The sequence below is a fragment of the Nicotiana tabacum genome, chromosome 20 (assembly GCF_000715075.1).
Source record: "Nicotiana tabacum cultivar K326 chromosome 20, ASM71507v2, whole genome shotgun sequence".
Taxonomy (NCBI): domain Eukaryota; kingdom Viridiplantae; phylum Streptophyta; class Magnoliopsida; order Solanales; family Solanaceae; genus Nicotiana; species Nicotiana tabacum.
Genome location: NC_134099.1, coordinates 142,153,795 through 142,176,489, shown reverse-complemented (window position 1 = coordinate 142,176,489; position 22,695 = coordinate 142,153,795). Strand labels below are relative to the sequence as shown.

The following is a 22,695-nucleotide window of genomic DNA, read 5'->3' as shown; positions in this document are numbered from 1 at the left end:
GATACAATGGAACCAACATGGAAGTGGGTGATCTTGATATTTTTACCACGATTGCCCTATAACATCAAGTTTAACAAATGTTGCTCGTCGCTTGCCCCATGAGCAACATTTTTGACCTTAAAGCTAAAGGTTTGACCATCGGGCAAGCGGAAGTCAAAAGATCAAGACCATACATTTTCAAGGTCATTGGGTGTAATTTCGTGCACTTATATTACTATGATCCTTGAATCCCATCTTGTTTCCTCGAGTCCCATCGTTAAATTAATGTCACATTAGACATTAAGTTAATAAATATACTTTATAAAATGGGTTAAACAAATATAGTCTGTAGACAATTATAAGCCAGAAGCCATGTACTTTGAATTCCATATTGAGCCTGCATCATTTCGTTTATATTTAGTCAATGAAATGGTACAAGCTAGTAATATTGTTGGCCCTATAGCAGTCTATACCGAACACGATCTAGATCTTTATAAGGGCGAACAACATTATATAAAGAAGGCCAAATCTTGCCTCTTATGGATTAGCATCAGGAGGTTTTCAAAAAGTGGCAGGGCAAGCCTACCATATGAGAGGTCAGCTAAAGAGCAATTCTTGTTGAGTGGTGTTTTTGCGCTAATTTGTTGTAATTTGCAGAGAAATACAGTGAAAGTGAAGATGTTAGGAAGAAGAAGAAGACTCAGCCATTTAGAGAGAGAGGAAAAGAGACGAATGTAGCTAAGAAATTCTGTATTTTGTATTGTTTATTAAAGGCTAAGTACAGATATTTATATACCACATTTGGTTGTGAATATTTAACTAATTAACTAACTCTCTAACAACCATTAACGGTAAATAGCAACCTTTAGCTACAAAGACTAAACTACCCTCATATTATTTAACACTCCCCCTCAAACTATGTGGTAGAAAATATTGATCACACCTATTATGGATTTTAAATATTCATGTTGCACTTTGGTTAGTCCCTTTGTAATAATATCAGTAGGTTGATTTGTTGTTACAACATATTTAGTGATGAAGAGTCCTTGTTGAATTCTTTCCCTCATAAAGTGACAATCAATTTCAATGTGCTTAATTCTTTCATGGTAGACTAGGTTTGCAGCTATTTGTATAGCTGTTTTGTTGACACTGTAGATATTGATAGGTAACTGGATCTTTGTATCAACTTCTGTTAGTAAACCATATAGCCAAATGAGTTCAGCTACTGTTGTTGCTAAGCTTCTGTATTCAGCTTCTGCAGAGCTTTGAGATACAGTAGTTTGTTTCTTAGACTTCCATGAAATTAAGGAGTCGCCAACTTTAACTAAGAACCCTGCAACTGATTTTCTAGTCAAAGGGCATGCAGCCCAATCTGCATCACAAAAAGCAGTGATTGTATTGTTATGAGTGCTTGACAGCACAATCCCTTGCCCTGGCTGACTTTTAACATATTTTACTATTCTTAAAGCAATTTTCATGTGTGATCTTTTGGGTTGTTGAAGGAATTGGCTAAGAGTTTGAACTCCAAATGCTATGTCTAGCCTAGTTACAATTAAATATAGTAGTTTTCCTATTAGTCTTTGATAGGAAGCTTGATCAACCAATCTGTCTTCTTCTTCTGAACATTCTGCCTTACCAATGAAGTCATCATACTTCTTAGAGATTAATTTGATGTTAACATCAATCGGAGTTATTGCTGGTTTGGTTGCAGCTAAGCCAACTTCTGAAATTAGTTCCAAAGCATATTTTATCTGATGCATAGTTATTCCTTGATTGGATCTGGCAAATTCAATTCCTACAAAGTATTTTAGCTCTCTCATATCTTTCATTTTGAATGCATTGTGCGGTAGGTTTTTTGTTTCCTCAATCAATTGCAGATTGTCACATGTGATTAACATATCATCTACATATACTAGAATTATAGTAGTACCTTCAGTTGTTTTTCTGATGAATATAGAATGATCATACTGACTTTGTTTGAAGTTGAACCTCAGTAATGCTTCACACAGTTTTGCATTCCATTGTCTAGGAGCTTGTTTGAGCCCATACAGGGATTTAACAAGTCTACACACAGTGTTCTCCCCCTAACTTTTAAATCCCTATGGTAATTCCATATAAATTTCATCAAATAAATTACCTTGAAGGAAGGCATTATATACATCCATTTAATGTATATGCCACTTCCTTATAGCTGCTAAGGCAAGAATGGTTCTTACTGTGACCATTTTCACAACTGGTGAAAATGTTTCTTGATAATCAATTCCCTCATTTTGGCTATAGCCTTTGGCTACTAATTTAGCTTTGAACCTTTCAATTTCACCTGAGGCTTTGTACTTGATTTTGTAAATCCACTTACATCCTATAGGCTTCTTGCATTCTGGTAGTGTTACAATATCTCATGTATGATTGTTCTCAAGAACTTTTATCTCTTCATTCATGGCTTGTATCCATCTTGGATCTAGAATTGCTTCAGAGTAGTTAGTTGGTTCAGTAACTGATGAAGTTGCAGCTACATAGGACTGATATTTAGAGAAGAGATGATCATAACTGATATATTTGTTTAGTGCATATGGTACACTTTGATGAATATTTAGAGATACAAAATCCTTCATCCAGACTGGAGGATGTTTGTCTCTACAGGATTTTCTGACTTCAGTTGATGGTTGATTTTGTATCTCAGTAGTAGTAGATGGCATTTCATGTGAATTATGATCAAATTGTGTAGATTCTGTATAGAAATCCATGTCTGTATATTCTGTATGCATTTCGTATAACTTTCTTCTGTGTTGTGCTAATTATCTGTTTTGCCTCTTCCAGTGTTGTCACCCTCATTAGTAGTTGTGGCTTCTGTTCTATTTTCAAATAGTATTGTAGGATTATCCAGTTGCATTCCTGAATCTGGTGTTGTATCAACAAATATTGGTTGAGAGTGCTATTCTTTCTTTATAAAGAGAAATATATCTTCTCTAAATATTACATCTCTACTTATGAAAAATGTCTTAACTGAAGGGTCATATAAAATGTACCCCTTTTGAACTTCTGAGTATCCCATGTGTATAGATAATTTTGCTCTTGGCATTAGCATGTCATGCTCTTGTACAGTTTTAGCAAAGCATAGGCAGCCCAATATTCTAAGATGCATTAGAGAAGGCTCCCTTTTATATAACCTTTAAAAAGGAGATATGTTTCCAGTGACAGTGCGGGGCATTCTGTTTATTAACTAGACATCAGCTAATATGCAGTGACCCCAGAACTTAATAGGTATTTGAGCTTGAAATCTTAATAGCCCTTGTGGCTTCTAATATGTGCCTATGTTTCTCCTCAGCTACCCCATTCTGCTGAGGGGTATATACACAGGTTTTTTGATATATGAATTCCAAGTTTTTGAACAATTGTTCACACACAGAGTTCGCAAACTCTGTACCATTATCAGTTCTAATTGCCTTTATTGTTATATCAAACTGAGTTCTGACATAATTGAAGAAATGTTGAATTGAAATACATGCATCAAATTTTTTGCTTTAGTAGAAACACCCAAGTCATTCTTGAAAAATCATCTACAATAGTCAAAAAATACTTGTTTCCATCCAATGTAGCAATCCTATAAGGCCCCAACAAGTCTACATGTATTAGATCAAAACATCTACTACTTTGAATACTGCTTGTAGGAAATAGCAATCTAGCCTGTTTAGCACAAGGACACACTGTGCATTTGTTTATTCTATTCTTGATAGTATCAATATTTATAGGTAGTAACTTTCTAAGAGTCTGTGTAGACACATGACCACATCTTCTATGCCAGAGAATCACATCTGATTTGTCCGCCTCAGTTGTATCATTTCCTCTTGTAGTTAAGGCATCCATTCTGTTCCTTTAAGCTATGTTAGTATATAGTAGGTATAGGCCACCATCCTCTTTACCAATCTCATTCACCTTCCCAGTGAAGAGCTTCTGAAACACACAAAAATCAGGAAAGAATGTTGTGGAGCATTGCAATCTTTGGTTAGCTTAGAAACTGACAATAGATTGTATTTGAATTAAGGAACATAAAACACATTTGTTATTGTGTTATTCTCTAATATAGAACTTGATCCTGTATGAGTAACCGTAATAATGTCACCATTTGGTAATAATACTTTCTTTGGATTTTTTGTTTCAATTACTGTTCCCTCATGCAGTAAGTTTTTGTCAGATACCATATGGCTTGTTGCTCCTGAATCTATGATCCACTGACTAAGACAATTAGAAACTAATAGAGCTATATCAATACCTGCCACATTAGCTGCTGAAGCAGAATTTGGCACATTGGTTTTGTTCAACATTTGAAGAATATGTTCATATTGTGTTTTTGTGAGAGCATAGTTCTCAAGACCTGAATTTTCTAAATTCAGAGTAGAGCTTTGAGAACTGCCTCCAGTATTGACATGATCCTATACATTTGTATTTTGTCCATAATTGAAGTAGTTGCTAATGATCTTGAGCAGTAAAGTGATCAGTTCTGGCATTAGATTGACATTATATGTTGCATTTGTATTAGCATTTCCTCTTCTTTTGTTCTTGAAATCTGCAGGATATCCCACAATCTTATAACAATTTTCTTTGCTATGTCCCTTCATTTTGCAAAATTCACAGTACAAATTGTAGTTTCTTCTGAACCTTTGGTTCAGATTCTGATTTCCTCTAGCTTTCGAGTACGTAGCAACTTCATAGTTTTCCATCTGACTTGTAAAATTCCTGAGGTAGCAGCAACAGACTTCTATCCCTCATCACTTACAATTAATGCATATGCATGATTTACTATGGGAATAAGACTTCTCATCAAGATCTGACTCCTAACTTGAGGGTTGAATCGTTTAATCCCATCAAGAATTGGTATAACTTCAACTTCTGCAAATACACCACAAATTCTCTTGATTTTGGACAGTCACACCCAGGTGCATGCACAAGCCTCAAACTCTTTCCATAAGTCCTTCAATCTTGAGAAGTAGGCAGATACAGAAGTTGTGTCTTGCGAGTGTTGCTATTTCCTTGTCCAAATTATTGTTTCTTGATCCATCAACCTTGTTAAACCTTTCTGAAAGATCTTCCCAAACCACCTAAGCAATTGATGCATACATAATTCCTCCAAGAAGTCCTTTTGCCACTGAATTCATAATCCAAGATAGCACAATTGCATTGACTCTTTCCCAGTGATTCCACATTGATTATGGGAATTTTTCTTTCTTGCATGTACCATCAACCATGCCCAACTTATTTCTTCCTAACAAGGCTACTCGCATAGACCTAACCCAGATGGAATAGTTCTTAATTCCAGTCAATTGAAATGAAATGATTTGAATACCACTTATATCAGCAGGGGATAAGAAGAGTGGATGATCCCGGTTGCTTGATTTCCGGTATTTTGATTCACTTGGTCACGAGTGATTTGAATTCCTGGTGTTTGGCCCAATTGTTCATCCGAAATCGCCATTTTCTTGTTGACTCAAGGATTCAAGAATCTGTTAATTGTAATTTTTTTCCACAAAAAACAGAAACGAACAAGAATGGAATAGATTCTGTATTTAGGATCGAGATGTAGGCTACTTTTCTTAGATTAAAAGCTCTGATACCATGTTATAATTTACAGAGAAATACAGTGAAGGTGAAGATGTTAGGAAGAAGACGGAGACTCAGTCATTTAGAGAGAGAGGAAAAGAGACGAATGTAGCTAAGAAATTATGTATCTTGTATTGTTTATTAAAGGCTAAGTACAGATATTTATACATCACATTTAGTTGTGAATATTTAACTAATTAACTAACTCTCTAACAACCATTAACGGTTAATAACAACCTTTAGCTACAAAGACTAAACTACCCTCATATTATTTAACATAATCGTTCAATTTTCGTACATGTTTAGTAAATTTTGTGACGAAGTGATATGGAATGACACCGCTTAAGCCAATGTGCCTCCGCCCAAATTCGCTGAATTCAACATAAAATCTCACTATGATAATCTAAGTTCACCTTTTAGTAAATTACAAAACAGTTGCAAAGATAAGCAAGGACTTCCATATAATCACTTATCATCTAATGCACTAAAAGTGATGTTGAGCAGCTGTATAGGATCAAAGATAAGATCCCAAAGATAGTATGTATACTATATTTTATATATGATGAGAGAAAGTTTTTTTCAAAGATTCTCTATAACTTTATCTATGAAATCGATATAGTATTTACTTTTTCAGAAAATTCTAACACTACCGGAAATGCATATGCTTTTAATCATAGGAGAGAGCAATGAGAACAGACATATGATCTCTACTGTGATACCACCAAATTAAATAAGAGGGTATCTGCAAAAGAAGAGACGCACTCATACAGACAGAACTATTCCAAGGAAAGGAACTTTTCCTTTTGCCATCTTTTGCCACCGAATTCAAGATTTCAAGAATAGTATACTTGATTCAGGGGAAAAGGTCATGGCAAAATAGTATTAAACAATGAACAAGTTAGGAATACAGTAATCAGAAAGCTTCTTCATATTTATACTCAAGCAGGAAGTACAAATCTTTTATGAAACATTGATGCAATCCTGATTTTAGAACCTACACTCTCAATTCAAAATCCACAACCCACAACGTCTAAATTCTGAATCTGCCACTACTGTTTGACACAACCATATGGTGTGTCTAAGCATCCTGTTTGGGTGCAAGCACTCTTCTACCAAATCACTTTTATTCTCGGCGCTGATAATAATTGGATCCCTTATCGGTTTAAAGATTTTTTGTTACACTATTTATCAGCTACGGAAGAGAAGACAATCTCACAGCAATCAGTTGGCTTCTGATGCAGGGAGGGAATTACAATTGCAGCCGCGACAAGGACAGCAACAGATTTAGATGAGTTAAACCTTATTGTTGGAAAGTAAATTCATTATTTTACCAGCAATGCACTTGTCTCAAACAGACAATTTGCTTGCCTCAATTCTATCTTGTTTCGTAATTTTACAAGGTCTCTTACTCTATCACTGAACTAGTGTTTTACTTTCTTCAATCAAGAATGTCACAAGGCTGGCTAAATGTTGAAATTGTATGCCAAACATTTTACTAATGTCCGTGTCTTCTCGAACTCTCAAATACTGTTTAAATGGAACAGTTTACTTATATGTTACTGTATCGAATTGTGTAAATTGTCTTTAAAGCTTTAAACAGTTAGAAAGAAAGACACAACTTCCCCACAAATAAAATAGATGGATTGCGTAGGATGAACAACCACCCTTCACCCGGGCCTAGAAGGAAAAAACAAAAGCATGTAGAGTCAATTTAAATGTCAACCCGTAGTTGTTGGGTAAGGCCAACATCCTGCCTATGGCAAGGCCCGCAAGGGGGCTGAGGTGGCATGGGTTGGAGTTATAATCGAATATGGCGCTTGCTTGGTGGGCTTGGTTAAAAAATAAAGTTGCGCCCTTGCTATCAGCTATAGCTGTTGGTACGACGCTTGATCCTAACAAGTGGTATCAAAGCCTTTCTAATAGGTTCGATTCCCAAGAGCAACATGCTGCTAGGTAACGCCAACATCCAGCCAAGGCAAGGCCCGCTAGGGGGCTAAGGTGGCCAACGTTGGAATCATAATCGAACATGGAGCTTGCTTGGCGGGCTTTGTTAAAAAATAAAGTTGTGCCCTTGCTATCAACTATAGCTTTTGGTGTGATGGTAAGCGTTTGATCCCAGTAGTAAATTTCAAATAATGCAAATTAAAAGGAAAATTTAATTATAAATATTGTACTAGAACATTTATCTATTGCTAGTAGCTATATATATGGTGCTGGATCTCAATCTGCGAGGACATGGTACAAAGAATTCATTGGCCTCTTCTACTCTGTATCTCAAAGTTGAAACCTGGACAAAATCCGCAGCCATTGTTACAAACAAGTCAGAAGTCAGGTGATAGTCTGTCTGCACTTGCTAATTAAAATCTTGGATCCGTCTCTAGTTGTAAAACATACATCTTGCAAGAAAAATAAAAGGGTGTCATCCATATTTAAGCGATCTCAAAATAATCACAAGCATTCTGTGAAGAACCTTTGCCCGTATTATCGCTGCTACTGCTGGTGCATCTCACACGCCACATCTTGATAACTCCATCAAGACTTCCGGTGCAAATGGTGCAACCATCTTCACTCTCCTCATTATTCACGCATCCTGGGAAAGCTGTAACGCACCTAATCGGTCCTCTGTGACCTTGCAAGATCGCCACGCAAACATGTTGACAATCTTGCTCCCTAAACCAGACTCTGCACGTTGAGTCTGCAGAGCCACTGATGAAATAGTTAGCCGTACTGGACAAGCACATTACAGCATGTGTGTGTCCAAGAAGTGCACCCCCATATTGTAATTGCCCTGAAAACCAACCTTTTATCCAATAATGAATGTAACCATCACTGCAACCACCATACAATACCCCACCATCAGTTGTTAATGCTAATGTCTTTACTGGTGAACATTTAGCTGGTAATGTCACAGTGAGGGAATGTGGCCTATCTCCACTACAAAAATTACGTCGCCATACTCGGACTGTGGCATCATCAGAAGCAGTATAGAGGACACCATCATCACCAACAACAATGGCATTTATCGGATCGTTATGGGCTTGGATTGTCTCTATGCATTTGAGATCAGAAATTCTCCATACTTTTACTGTTTTATCAAGGGAAGCTGAGTAAAGTATATCATCTGATATGTTAATTGCCAGTGATGATATTGGTCCCATGTGCTTCATCTGTCACAATTCATTAAAAGGCATTTAATTTTTCTATCTACACAAAAAAGTGAAGATCATGAACTATTCTGATTAGACAAGCATATCAAGACTTGAAGAGTATGCATTAAATTAGATGCTTTTGAAAATTGAAATGTGCTAAATTTGACACTGGTGTGCTTTAATCACAAAGCTGTAGCCGCATATGGTAATAAATATGTTCCCAGCACTGTCCATGTCAAGGTTTGGTTTGCTGCAATTAATACAGCCCTAAAAGATGTCCAGGCTTCAACTTTTTCCAGTCCAAATCAAACTGGATACAGATTCCTGAACAAATAATAATCTGATGATCCAAATTTGCAGCAGCTGATATTAACCAGACGGACTTTAACTTTCCCACTTTCCGTTGGCACATAAGCTTTCAGACTAACACAACTTGTTATGCAAAAATGTAATTGTCGGTATAGGCCATGACTGTCCCACGAATATCTCTATTTTGTATTCTGTATAAATTAAAAAAAGACAGCCCGGTGCACTAAGCTCCCGCTAAGCGCGGGGTATGGGGAATGGCTGAACCACAAGTATCTATTGTACGCAGCCTTACGCTATAAATTCTGGTTCTTAAATTATGCCCCAAAGAAAGTAAAATAGAATTATATCACAGGCTAAAACCATGCATAACAAATTTCCCCTAGAGCATGTTACACTAGCAGAGTCACAGTGAAAGGAGCAGTATGCCAGCCTACACCGTACGTCCTACCATTAATGCATATTAAGGAACAGTTAACTACTGCGAATGAGTATTAGCATAACTGGTAAAGTTGTTGTCGTGTGATAAGGAGGTCATGGGTTCGAACCGTGCAAACAGACTCTTGCATAAATACAAGGTAAGACTGCGTACAATAAATCCTTGTAGTCCGGCCCTTCCCCGGACCCCGCGCATAGCGGGAGCGGGAGCTTGGTGCACCGGGCTGCCCTTTATAGAAACACATATAAAAAATGAATAAATATTGTATATTACCATCTTATCTCGACCAGAGATATAGCTCCGGACAAAGCTTCCAACCTTAGGAATACTAGCAACCCGAACATGCTTGATAACACCTTCCCAAGTCCTACGCCAAACCCGAATCTTACAATCCGCATAAGCAGCATAAACCATATCATTTGACACTTTTAATGCAACAACCATAGACCCCCTCGTCTTAAGATGATCACATTCAGTAAACTCTGGCAACTTCCAAACACGTATTACATTAGCCTGAGACCCTGTATAAACGAGGCCATTTGACGTAGCAACAGACAAGATCTGTCCATCTTTTTTTAACACTGATGAAATGCACCTGTAAGTTGTTTGAAAGTGATGATCATCGGCTAATTTTGGATTGTCGAGCGTGAAGGAAAGTTGCGGAGTTGAAGGTTGAGAGTTGTGGTGGCATGTATTGGAAGAGAGAACTGAAGTGCTTAAACGAGGTGGGCTATAGGGAAGATCTTCGGAGAAATTAGAAGGTTCTTTTGTAGAAATACTTCTCAAGAAGCTGTGATTAGGTCTTATGGCGAAAGATGGAGCTGAAGCAGGGGAATTTGGAGGCTCAAAGTCCATTGTTGAAGCCATGTCTATGTCTAGATCTCTCTCTACGAGAAATGCTAATATAGAAGAATTGAAATGGTGTAATGTATTGGTGTTAATGAAGGTTTAATGCTCTCAACTATCAGCTACCCCACAATGACGAAAACACTTATCCCGCCAATCCATTTTTCCTTTTTTCTTTCTTTTTTGCCAAAACAATCCCCTTTTTCTTACGAAGAATTAACCTAAAATGGTCGTCCACTCAATACTTAAACTAAAATTATTCGGCACATATATAATTCACTTATAATATGTATATGATCGTGTATAACTAGTGTATATCAGCTATGAAAATTGAACAATAAATTCAGTCAGCTATTTATGTTAAAATACCTTTTTTTGTTTTAATTTCACCTGGTTGCGATCAAAAGTGGGTATAAAAATGTACATGCTTAGATCAATTATAATGTAAGGACTTTAAGTTATATATACTCACAATACAATAAATTTGTTACATTATTAGTATTCGACCTATTATAACATGTTACTACTTTCTATTTATTCAAGGTCATTAATCAGTGTTATTAAATAAAATTACTGTAATTACTTTTAAATAATCTGATTGTATAAATATTTTTTATGCTGTCCACACGTAGAAGTTAGAAATTAATCTAATAATGTAATTAAAAATAAATTCTTTAATAAGCATTAATTAATAATTTCATTAGAATCGTTTTTTCCTTTCATTCGATACATATGCTTCTATGAATCTAAATAATACAATTGAGTTTACTCTTGAAAGTTCTTTTATTGGATTTTGAAGAACTAGACAAAAATCATAAAAGAAACAAAGTTAATACAAGGTTGGATCTTAAGAGACAGGAGAAAGTGAACCTGCAAGCAGAGGCGGAGGTAGAGTGTTGGGTACGAGTTTGACTGAACCCAACAACTTTTGTTTAGATTCTGTATTTGTATTAAAAATTCATCAAATACGTATAAATATCTAACTGCGAACCCAATAACTAAGACGAGCTATAAGTTTGATGGCCAGTTCAGAGTCCATAAACTTCAAATCTTAGCTCCGCCTCTGCCTGCAAGTTGGGATAAGTTGTATGAATGCTCACTGCCTATATCGGTCCATTTAAATCCAGTATATAAGACAAAATTAAAATTAACAAGTACTAGAAGCACTAGCAAGCACTACAGCCTACAAAAATCTAGATATAGCTGATCGTATCTTCCTAGCAAATCAGTTCCTCCCTTAATGGAATGGCCACAGAAGTGAAATCAATAAAAGGAAATTTTTTACATAAAAGCATATCACATTTTATGAATCTTTCTGCCTTCAACGCTACTTTAGGCAACAATTTGGTTCTTGCACTTGCTTATGGCCCTTGGAGCTGCAACCAAGAGGTACAATTGAGTCATTTCAAGCCAGTTTAAGGTTAACAAATAAAAGACATTTTAATCCGATGATCCATGCAATGTAAAAAACTCATGGCAGTATTCTTAAACAGGACTATAAGATGGCAGTGGTGGAGGTAGGATTTCCGCTAAGGGAGTTCAAAAAAGAAAAAGTTAAAATTAAAAGGGACTATGGCCAGTGGGAATTGAACAAGCAACCTCACAAAAGTTTTGAACCCTCTTGGACTACTAAACTACGCTTTTAGATGTGGCAAAGGGATTCAAAATATAACATATAATATATAGAGGCAGAAAATGAATTTTGCCTTATATGTACAATATAAATTTCCGGCGAAGTGAACCCCATTCTGCCCCGCTAAATCCGTCGCTGTAAGATTGTTTTCCCCGGCTCAAGGAGGCAAGTTGCCATAGAAAAGTGCAGAAGGAGGAACTAGCAAGTGTTACATGGCAAGCACAAGATTCTTATTCAGTATAGGACATACCTAGCCCGATTGCCTCTGAGCTTTTCATAATCCGCAGTCTCTTGCATGAGTCTATAAACATCCTATCTCAAGATCCAAATCAAACAATAAGTAGCTGCTTAGACGATGAATTGTACATTAAATCACTTTTATAACATAAAATTTCCACTCTGGATCTTGAATTGAAGATTGGAGACAGCGGAAAAGATCGATATGAAACAAGAAAGAAATGGAAGAGAATTAATGTAGATTCCAAGCAGCTACTTTTACACTCCAACAACAGATGGCCCGGACACAAGTCATCCAAATAGAGCAAAATTGACAAGCAAAATCACTTAATCCATTTTTTAAGATCATAGAAAAGAATGTTGGAAGAAAAACTTACTCCCAGGGAACATCGCCTACAAGCATCCAATCACCATCCTTGTCTTCATAAGTCAGCACATACTCGGAACCATTGAGAAGATCCATCAAGTGACTTTCACTAAGCCCCTCTCGCCCTGGAAGTCCGTCAGAGGTGCATTGCCCTAAAAACGATTACACAAAATATCTATCACTAAAATACATACCGTTGGGTATGCGAACAAAGTTCCACATTGGGGAGTAGTTAAAAAGATTGGGAGACAAATTTTGGTATCAATTGCTCTAGCCAAAAGTTATGTCCTATTTTGAATGAAAATAGTAGATAGTTTTCATTTCAAAACTTGAACTGCCTCCTAAGGCTTTGCATAAGTACTTGTTCTTTGCATTCTACAAAGGTTTTACCAATGGTGAAGCAGCTGAACATCTTCTCAAGAGCTGATGAGAGTTCTGCATAGTTGGTGTAGATTTTGACGTCGCACCATCCATGCTAACTTTAACATAAAGACAACCTGCTCCTGATTTTCCTTCAGTCTCGTTATTCTTCAACGAATTGTTGGCAAGGGTGTTCTTGCGGAAAGATCTAATTGGTGGCCATCCCACAACTTGTGCCCTAATACAGAACATAATAGCAATCTAGTTATTAGGCTAATAGTAAAACCCATAACCAAATTATACAAATGCAGCGACAGACTCAATATATTCACACTAATAAATACAGATATGTAGGTCTTTGTATTACAAAAAGAATTAGCAAGGCTACATTCCAATTTCATCCCTTCAAGCCTCTTGCGGTGACAGAGAAGCAGCAAGACTTCACAATGATCACACTAGTTGGTACAAGTCTGCGGTCTTAGCATTAGAAAGAAAAAATAGAAGGTTAACGCGCCAATTAATCCTTTCAAGCATCTTATAGTGACAGAGCCAGGCGTAAGGTTGCAAGTCCATCCAACTCAATTACACAAACAAGAGAAACGTATGTCAACAACAAGAATCGCACCTTAATTCCAAGCTAGTTGGGATCGACTTTATTAATCCTTCATAGTATATATTAATTCCACTCCACTGGAAGCCGTTTCATTAAATGCAATATGCTATAAGACTTATTTATTTACATCACAAAAACAGTTTCCTTTTTTTCCCCTCTAGATTATATTTTTAAGACTGGCAAGTACAGATATGTGGTCTTAGTATAAGAAAAAAAAATTAGCAGGGTTGGGGCTAATTTCATCCCTTTTAGCCTCTCGCAGTGACAGAGACAGGGCCTAAGGTTACAAGTCCATCCAATTCAGTTACACAAAACCGATGTCAACAACAACGATTAATACCTTAATTCCAAACTAGTTGGGGTCAACTGTATCAATCCTTTATATTAATTTCACTCCACTTGAGGCTGTTTTATACTTTTATTAAATGCAATATGCTAGAAGACTATCCTTTTTGTAGGTCACATTCATTACAGACACCTAGGATTTTAACCAGACGGGGTATCAATATTCTGCACAACCAGTGCCCCTAATGACTTCTAGGGTTCAGGGTGCCAAGTGATTAATATTATTTATTTTAAACATACATACATACATATATATATATATATATATATATATACATAAACTTTTAAAACATATGGGCATTAAATGATCCCTCATGGTTACATATAGGTCCAATTCTCACAAAGACAGTTTCTTCTTTTCCTATTTCCTATCAACAAGCAAAGCAAAGTACCAGCCATTTTTTTTGGGGGGTGGGGTGGGGGGAGGGGGGGGCAAACTTACTTTGAAGCATGAGAAACACCATTTCCATGCGCCGGAGTAGACTTTTTTTCTTCAACAGACTTTAGAGGTTGAGGACCAACAGCCTTATCTTTCCTAGAGGAATCAATGGTATCAGAAAATCCCCTCTTAGCTCCTGAAACAAAAACCTTCAAAGGGGTAACAATAATATTCTTATCCTCCAAATCTTTGCCAAAAGGAGACACCCCATTTTCAGCCTTCCTCTCTGGAGACCACGAACCTGGCAACCCAAGTCTTAGCTCAGTTTCCTTGAGCTTTAGAACATTACTTTTCTCAAGCTCCTCACAATCAGTAGGTGAAGAAGATGATGATGAAGAAGAAGAAGAAGAGATTTTATCACAACTTCTTTCCATTAAAGAAGCTTCTGATAAACCTATGTAATCATGTTCTATTGGTATAGACATGGATTTTGAACAACAATAGCAGCCCAAATACAGCTTCAAAAGAAGAGGAAAATCGTTTGGTTACTAACTAAAACAGAGAGATTGGTTCAGGATATGATCAGGGGTCTGGTTAAAACAAGAAAAGGAGGAGGTTTTGTTGATGCAGAAAAGAAGGTTCTTTAGCCTTTCTGTAGACTACGTATTTCTTTTGTTTTAAGTATTTGGGTCCTCCAATTATAATATGGCAACAAAGAAAGATCGAATCTAGCAAATAAAAAGGAACAGTTGTAGTGGGATAGTGGCACAGGAACAATTATTCCAGATGCTTATCTGAAACAGTAAAAGAAGAAACTAGAGAATGGTTTTGAATAGGAAATAAGGATAAATAAACTAAGTGGGCATTTGGACATAAGAATTGTGAAGTTCACAAAAAATAAAGTGGAAAAAAATTTAAGTGAAAATGGTATTTGAAAATTAAAATTGTGTTTGGATATAAATACAATTTGGAGATGTTTTTAAATTTTTGTGAGTTATTTGAAGTGAAAATTTTTTGAAAACAATTATTTGAAGTTTTTCAAATTTCCCAAATTCAACTTCAAGTGAAATATGAAATTTTCATGGTCAAACACTAATTCCAAAAGAAAGTAGAATTTTCCAAAAAAGTGATAATTTTTATGGCCAAACGGGCCCTAAACAAGGTAAACCAAGCATAAAATGTGTACATTGTTATAAATATATTATATTATGGATGTTCATTTATTACTCCATTGTAAACAAGCTTCCTGAAGAAACTTATCCATATGGGACTCCGCCGTAAATATGTTTATCTATTTAGTACTCTATTGGAAATAAGCCTCTTGAAGAAACATATCACTTCGGTACCCGGTTATGGATAAACAATACCCCCCGTAGAAGATTATCCATACTAGGTATAATAAGTTTATCCTTTCGATACTCCATTATGGATAAATATTACCCCGGTAGAAGATTATCCCTACCGGGTACAATAAGTTTATCCTTTCAGTACTCCGTTATGGATAAACATTACTCTCAGTAGAAGATTATCCATATCTGGTATAGTAGCAGCTTACACAGCAGCTTGCAGTAGTAGCTTACACAGCAGCTTGTTGTAGCAGCTTACACAACAGTTTCCTTTCTTCTATAAATAGAAGAGATTTCAGCTCATTATGTATATCAGTTTGAATTCGAATAATATATCAGTTTCTCTTTATACTTGTCTTTACTTTACAGTCTTTATTTTATAACACGTTATCAGCACGAGACTCTACCATCTCGAGTAAATACTTTGAAAGTATCTGAGGTACGAACTTTCTTTTTCTATGTAATGTCAAATCTTTCTAAACTTGAATTTGTAGCCTTGGATATATTGGGCAAAAACTACATGTCTTGGGTGCTTGATGCTGAAATTCATTTTGATGTGATGGGTCTGGCATACACTATCAAGGATAAAAATCAGGCATCAAACCAAGACCATGCCAAAGCAATGATATTCATATGTCATCACCTTGATGAGGGCCTGAAAATGGAATATCTTACTGTTAAAGATCCAGTCATACTGTGGAATAATTTGAAAGATAGATATGGCCACCTGAAGATGGTCGTTCTTCCACAGGCACAATATGATTGGACTCATATAAGGCTACAAGATTTTAAATCTATCAGTGAGTATAATTCTGCTATGTTCAGAATTATTTCTCAATTGAAATTATGTGGTGATAATATTACTGATCATGATATGTTGGAGAAAACTTTCACCACTTTTCATGCCTCGAATATGCTCCTGCAGCAGCAATAACGAGAGATGGAATTTAAAAAGTATTCTGAACTTATCTCACATCTTCTTGTAGCCGAGCAACATAATGGGCTATTAATGAAAAATTATGAAAGTCGGCCTACTGGTTCTTGTCCATTCCGTGAAGTGAATGAGACGAACTTCCATCAAGCTAAGCGTGTAGGAGGTCATGGACCCAGTCGTGGTCATGGCCGTGGTCGGGAAAGAAATTTTAATCATGGTAATAATAATGCACCAAAGAACCCTCCTCACCACTAGCAGTGAAAAAGGAAGGAACAAAAGCATGAAGCGGTGCAAGCACCAAATGCAGAAAATGCATGCTATAGATGTGGATGAAAAGGGCACTAGTCACGTACTTGTCGTACGCCAAAGCACCTGGTTGAGCTTTATCAACCTCCCTAAAGAAGACAGAAAAATGCTGAAGCAAATCTTATTTCTGAAGATAATTTAGACTTTATGTATTTAGATGTAGCTGATTACCTTGCACTCCCAGATGGAGAAATAAGTCATGTGATCGGTGGTGAATCTGTAGAAATGTAAATATTTTAATTTTTGTTGGTTGCAATAGATAGTATGGTTATGTAATTGTTGTACATAAATAAAAGGTATGATTTGATAATGATATTTTACTATAATATATCTTATTTACGTTATTTGAAGAATATGAATAACATTATTAGATCAACTTAAACTCTAGCAGAGTTTGCAAGAAATATACAACCACCAGAAGTAGTTATATTTCGTATATCTCATTGTAATTATATTTTGTTAACCACCAAAAGTGGTATATGCCTATGATCATCAGAAGTGATAATTTAGGCTTTCTATAGTTACAATTGAATATAAGCTACATAAATATTCTCTATATTAAATGCACGCCTCGATTTGCTCCTGAAGTAGTAAATATTTTAAAAGAGGTTGAAGCATCACAATTTGATGTGATTAATGCGCATTCAGATAATTATGTTCGATTTCCTGGAGGATGAGAACATTTGATAATATTAATTCATTCTTGAATGTGACAATATTAATAAATCTGGTAAATATGAACGCGCTCTTGATGTGAATATATTACAATTCACCTCCAGAAGAGGTAATATAATTGAGAGAATATATACCCAATATTTCGTATTTTAAATTTGCTCCTGAAGAAGTAACACAATTGAAATTGCCTCCTGAAGTAGGAAAATATTATGAAGAAGAGTTTTCTTGTGCTTAAATAATTGTTTTACATTGTTTATTTGATTGTAATTTTCTCTCATGATACCAGAAGTGTATGAGCAATATTTGATAGTACAAAATGTATCAACCACTACAAGAAAAGTGTCATTTACATGGGAATTTTACATGGAAATTTTTCTGTAGGTAATACATGCGGATTTTCATGGGAAAATCTAAAATTCCTAAATATAAGAATATGGTACTTGCGAAAACGTAATTCCCGGGAAATTCCGCAGGTATATTTAGCGCCATCAAGCGCGAAAATAGCACTTGGGGAATTAGTTGGGAATTAAATCCGCATATACCATATCCGCAGGTAAATCCGCAGAAAAGAGAACCAAAAAAATATAAAAATTTCCTTTAATAATCCGCATGAATATCTCCAGGTAGATTACCTGCGAGTTTTGCTAGGGATAATCACATGGGGTTTTACATCGTGTCTTCGGGCAAAGAGGTGCAGCTGTAAGCACGTGATTTTTGCCCTATGAAAGAATTACTCCCAAAAAATTCAAAAATAAAATGATTTTCCTTGGTGTGCAATTTTGTGATATTTTGGATAATTATTTGTATTTGTTTGTGCATGTTTATTTGTTAAATTAATAAAAATACAAAAATATGTCGCATTTTGCATGTAGGATTTAATTCTACAATTGTTAGTAATTAAGTTTGTTTTACAAAAATTAAAAAATTACAAAAATAGGCATCTTTTGCATTTTTAGCATTTAATGTCCAAATATACAATTTTATGCTTAAATATTACTTAATTGTGCGTTAATTGTTATTGGGAGTTAATTTGCGCTTTTATAACTTAATTTAGTTATTAATAATAATTTAAGTATTTTTATAATTTAGTTTTAGAAAAATAAAAGAAGAAAAGAGAGCAAAAATACAAAAAAAATCGGAATTGGGCCACTTCTTCAATTATAACCCACAAGCCCCAAAAATACTCAACCTTCTCATGACCCGGTCCACTTCAAACCGGGTCGACCCGGTCCGCCCCATAACCCCAATACCCAACCCCTCTTCATTTTTCATTTTTCCCAAAACAAAACAAAAACAAAAAAAAAAACTCAAAAAAACCCTAAAACCTAAGAAAACCATCCCCCCTCTTGCTCTCTTCTCCTTCTTCTCCAAAAAGAGCTCAAAGCCCCTCCCATGGCTGCCCCTCTCCCGTTCCCTTCATCCCCACGCCACACACACAACCACGTCGACAACACACACACACACACAACCACGGCGACGTAACACACACACACACCCGCGGCTTCACCCATGAACGACCATCCATGAACGACCACGGCCTTGTCGCCTTTGCTCCAAAGCCAAGCGGCTCCTGCTGCATCTAGCATGGTCGAGCAGTTGGTTCGAAAAACCGACCCCATCACTCCAAACGACCAGCCCGTCGTTGCTGCTCCATTCCAGCTGCCTCGTCGAGCTGCTACTGCTTCACTGCTCCAGCAGTATTACTGCTGCTTGCTCCGTCGAGCTCCACCATGAAAACCCAGTCTGCTGTCGCTTCATCTTCTCCAGCTCCTCCGTGCTGCTGCTCACGTTTCTTCTTCTGCTCCCCGCTGCTGCCTGCGCTGCTGCTGTCCGTTACTTCTCCTTCAAGTTCTTCGTTTGTCCGTTCGTGATCGTCTTCGGCGTCAAATGGTTTAGGTGCGATATTTGTTTTCGGGCAGATTTGTTTTCGTTCGAGTTTATCATCGTTCCGATCCGGTTAGTTGGTTTAAGTTTCGTTCCCATCCGTAATTTGTTTGATATTTTTCGGATATGAAATCATTAAATGTTTGATTCTTGTTCTTGATTTTTATTCAGTTGTTTCATTTTTCTTGTTTATTTTTGTAGAAATTGTTAGTTTGATTAATTATATTGTTGATAGATTTAAGTTGAAGATTCAATTAAATTATTTTTCAGTTTGTTTTATTAATTTTAAGATGATTTATTTTTAATATAGAAAAGTGTTAGCTTAAATCATTTGAATCCGTTGTTTGTTGTTAATATAGATTTAATTCGTATTCATTTTTTTTGAAGTTCGTTTTTAATTCAGTGATTTAATGTGAAGTTATGTTTTGGTTTTTAATTTTTGGATTATGTATCTTTGTTATAATTTTGTTGGATTTAATTTAAAAAGATTAATTGATTATTTGAAGATTAGTGATTTGAATATGTTTATTTGTTTTGTTTAAGTTTAATTCGAAGTTTGAATAAAGCTTGTTTGTTATTGTTGTTGAATCTTTTCATTTATGTTCATACTTTGTTTGATTGATCTTGAATCCGAAATTAGTATAGTTTGATCTTCTTGTTTGTTGATTTTCATTTTTGATTATTTCTTTAGTTTGCTTCATGATTTTGTTTAAGTTTTAATATAGGAATTGTTGGTTGTAAAATTGTTAGATTTTAAGTTCAAATGATTATTGAATTTAGAAATCTGAATATATTTGTTTGTTGTTGTTGTTGTTGAATCTGAAAGTAGGTTTGTTTGTTGTTAAAGATGTTCAATCAAGATAATTTTAGTTGTTTCCTTGTTGTTCATCATTTAGTTTGAATTTGTTATTGAACATTGTTAGAAATTGATCATATTGGCTATATTTTGGTTAAGATTGATTAGGTGAATTGGTTATAGCTAATGGGGGTAGTTTGGTAATTTGCAGTACGTTCAGGGGTAAAATGGTAATTGTAATAAGGTCGGAGGGGTAGTTTGGGAATTGAACATTTTGAATAATTCTTTATGTTAAGCATGGGGGACAAAATGTAATGGGGTGTGGGTGATATAATTGTTTAATATAAATGGGGGACAGGACATAATGTAGTGGAGGGGAATATGATAATTGTTTATGTTAGGCATGGGGGACAAGATGTAATGAGTTGGATTGATATATTTGTTTAATGTAGTGGGGGATGAGTGGGAAGATAGTGGGTTTGGTATGACAAAGTGGTTGTTATTAATTGATTAAAGGGTTTGGGATGGGATATAAATGAAAGGCTTGAATCAAATTTTGGGGACAGACAGAAAAAAGAGGAGACAAATAGATAGAGAGAAAAAAAGAGCTGAATATTTAAGAGAGAAAGAAAATTCCGAAAAATATTAAAACTTTCAAGAAAAAGAAAAGAAAAAAAATACAAATAAAAAAGGAGCTGGAAATTAGAAGAGAGAGTAGTACACACCTGATAAATATTCTGATATACGGGTTTAGAAAAGAAGGGTTAAACATTAATTAGCCTTTCAAAATCTGAAAATTCTCTTGGTTTCTGTCCGTTGTTTGTTGTTGGTGTTTCTGGATTTTATTTTGATTTTCAAATCTGTCACTGAGATTTCTGTTGACTGGATTGCTGGTTATTATTGTTGTTGCTGTGTTACGTACTACGTGACTGACTTTCTTCTTCTTCTTATGTTGACAATACCAGGTACACAACTGTAATTTTGGCCTTTTGTAAGCTGAAAATGAAGAATGGAAGTTTAAATTTTTAATTTAGTTTTTTTTATTAATTGCATTTAGGTTATTTCATGTATTATTATTCTGTAAATCGCCGTTGTGTTGCATAATTAGGCATATTGTAGCGATGTATTAAATAATGCTTTACTTTAACCTGATTATTAGGTAGTATATATTTAAGCATGTTCATTACTGATTAAACTGTCAAATAATTAAAATAGAAGAAAATAACGTAAAAATGGCTTTATTAAATCAGTTTGGCAAAATTGATTAAGTTCCTTATTCATAAGGGTTTTAGTATCGCCAACGTTAAGTTAATCGGAATCATGTAGCTAAATTCAGTTAAAACATGAATTAATTTTGCGAATCAAGTATTAGGACAAGATTTGAATTAAAACAAGGTTAGTTAAGGTTAAATTATTTAATTTTTAGAAATACGGTTTAGTAATCAAGATTATTTCTAATTTTCAGTATTTGTAAATAATTAATTTCAATAGCTCAAGTCATCTAACAATATGATTTTTAATCTGACTATGGGATAATTAGTTTTTTTTTTTTAAAAAAAAAAAATTATTTGACAATTCCATGTTGTATTTATAATTATAATTTTAGTAATATTACTTTCCGTTAATATTTGTTTTTCTCTTCTATTTAATATGTTATTTTTAAGTATGTAGAGATTGATTTTATATTTATAGACAAACTTAGTAATAATAAAAATGTAGTCATTAATAAATCTTCATAAAATAAGGAAGGATTTCGCTAAAAATAAATAGATGTAAACAATACAAAAATTTGCAGGATTCTCCAATCTCATTTATTTATTTATTTATTTTTTAAAAAAATACTTAGATCCCGGGATGGGCCGTTTAGTAAATTTCACGGTCCTACCTAAAAGTATAATAATGCGTAGTCTTTTGGCGCATATTTAATAAGGTTATTTTCTTAAAATATGGGTGTGCATTTATGTAACCCAAATCCCGATCTTGACGGAGTCAAAATGCGTCAACAAATCACGTGTGCACTGGTTGTGACGTGGTTCGAGATGCATTTTCACGACGTCACAATTCTTGTATAAAATAATAATAAGAAAAATGATAAAAGCGGTTAAAAGTTAAATTTTGCACATAGGTTCAACATGTATTAAATCAGATAATCAAGCCAAATATGACAGTTGAGCGACCGTGCTAGAACCACGGAACTCGGGAATGCCTAACACCTTCTCCCGGGTTAACAGAATTCCTTATCCGGATTTCTGGTACGCAGACTGTAATATGGAGTCATTCTTTTCCTCGATTCGGGATTAAAATTGGTGACTTGGGACACCCTAAATCTCCCAAGTGGCGACTCTGAAATAAATAAACAAATCCCTTTTTGATTGTCCTTTAATTGGAAAAAACTCCTACGCCCCTCGCGGGGGCGGAAAAGGGAGGTGCGACAGGGATATTATTGTTGCGGATTTTGTTGGGGATCTATTCGTGGGGATTTACTTGGGGATATAACCTGTGGAAT

At 35.4% G+C, this 22,695-nt stretch overlaps 1 protein-coding gene and 1 pseudogene across 1 annotated transcript; both read right to left on the bottom strand.

The window, feature by feature from the left end:
* Positions 1-7,813: 7,813 nt before the first annotated feature.
* LOC107786003 (protein JINGUBANG-like) lies at positions 7,814-10,482 on the bottom strand. The gene is made up of 2 exons (XM_016607433.2): positions 9,742-10,482; positions 7,814-8,741 (listed from the first exon to the last, which is right to left on the bottom strand). The coding sequence occupies exons 1-2, from the start codon at positions 10,333-10,335 to the stop codon at positions 8,004-8,006; spliced, it is 1,332 nt and encodes a 443-aa protein (XP_016462919.1). The 5' UTR covers positions 10,336-10,482; the 3' UTR covers positions 7,814-8,003.
* Positions 10,483-11,426: 944 nt separating this feature from the next.
* LOC107786002 (auxin-responsive protein IAA27-like) lies at positions 11,427-14,952 on the bottom strand (annotated as a pseudogene).
* Between the last annotated feature and the right edge of the window lie 7,743 nt (positions 14,953-22,695).

Excerpts from the sequence above, each read along its gene's own strand:
- LOC107786003 (XM_016607433.2), bottom strand. The coding sequence starts at position 10,335 with ATGGCTTCAACAATGGACTTTGAGCCTCCAAATTCCCCTGCTTCAGCT. Across the intron at positions 8,742-9,741 it reads TCTCTGGTCGAGATAAGATG|ATGAAGCACATGGGACCAAT; the intron begins GTAATATACAAT and ends GAATTGTGACAG.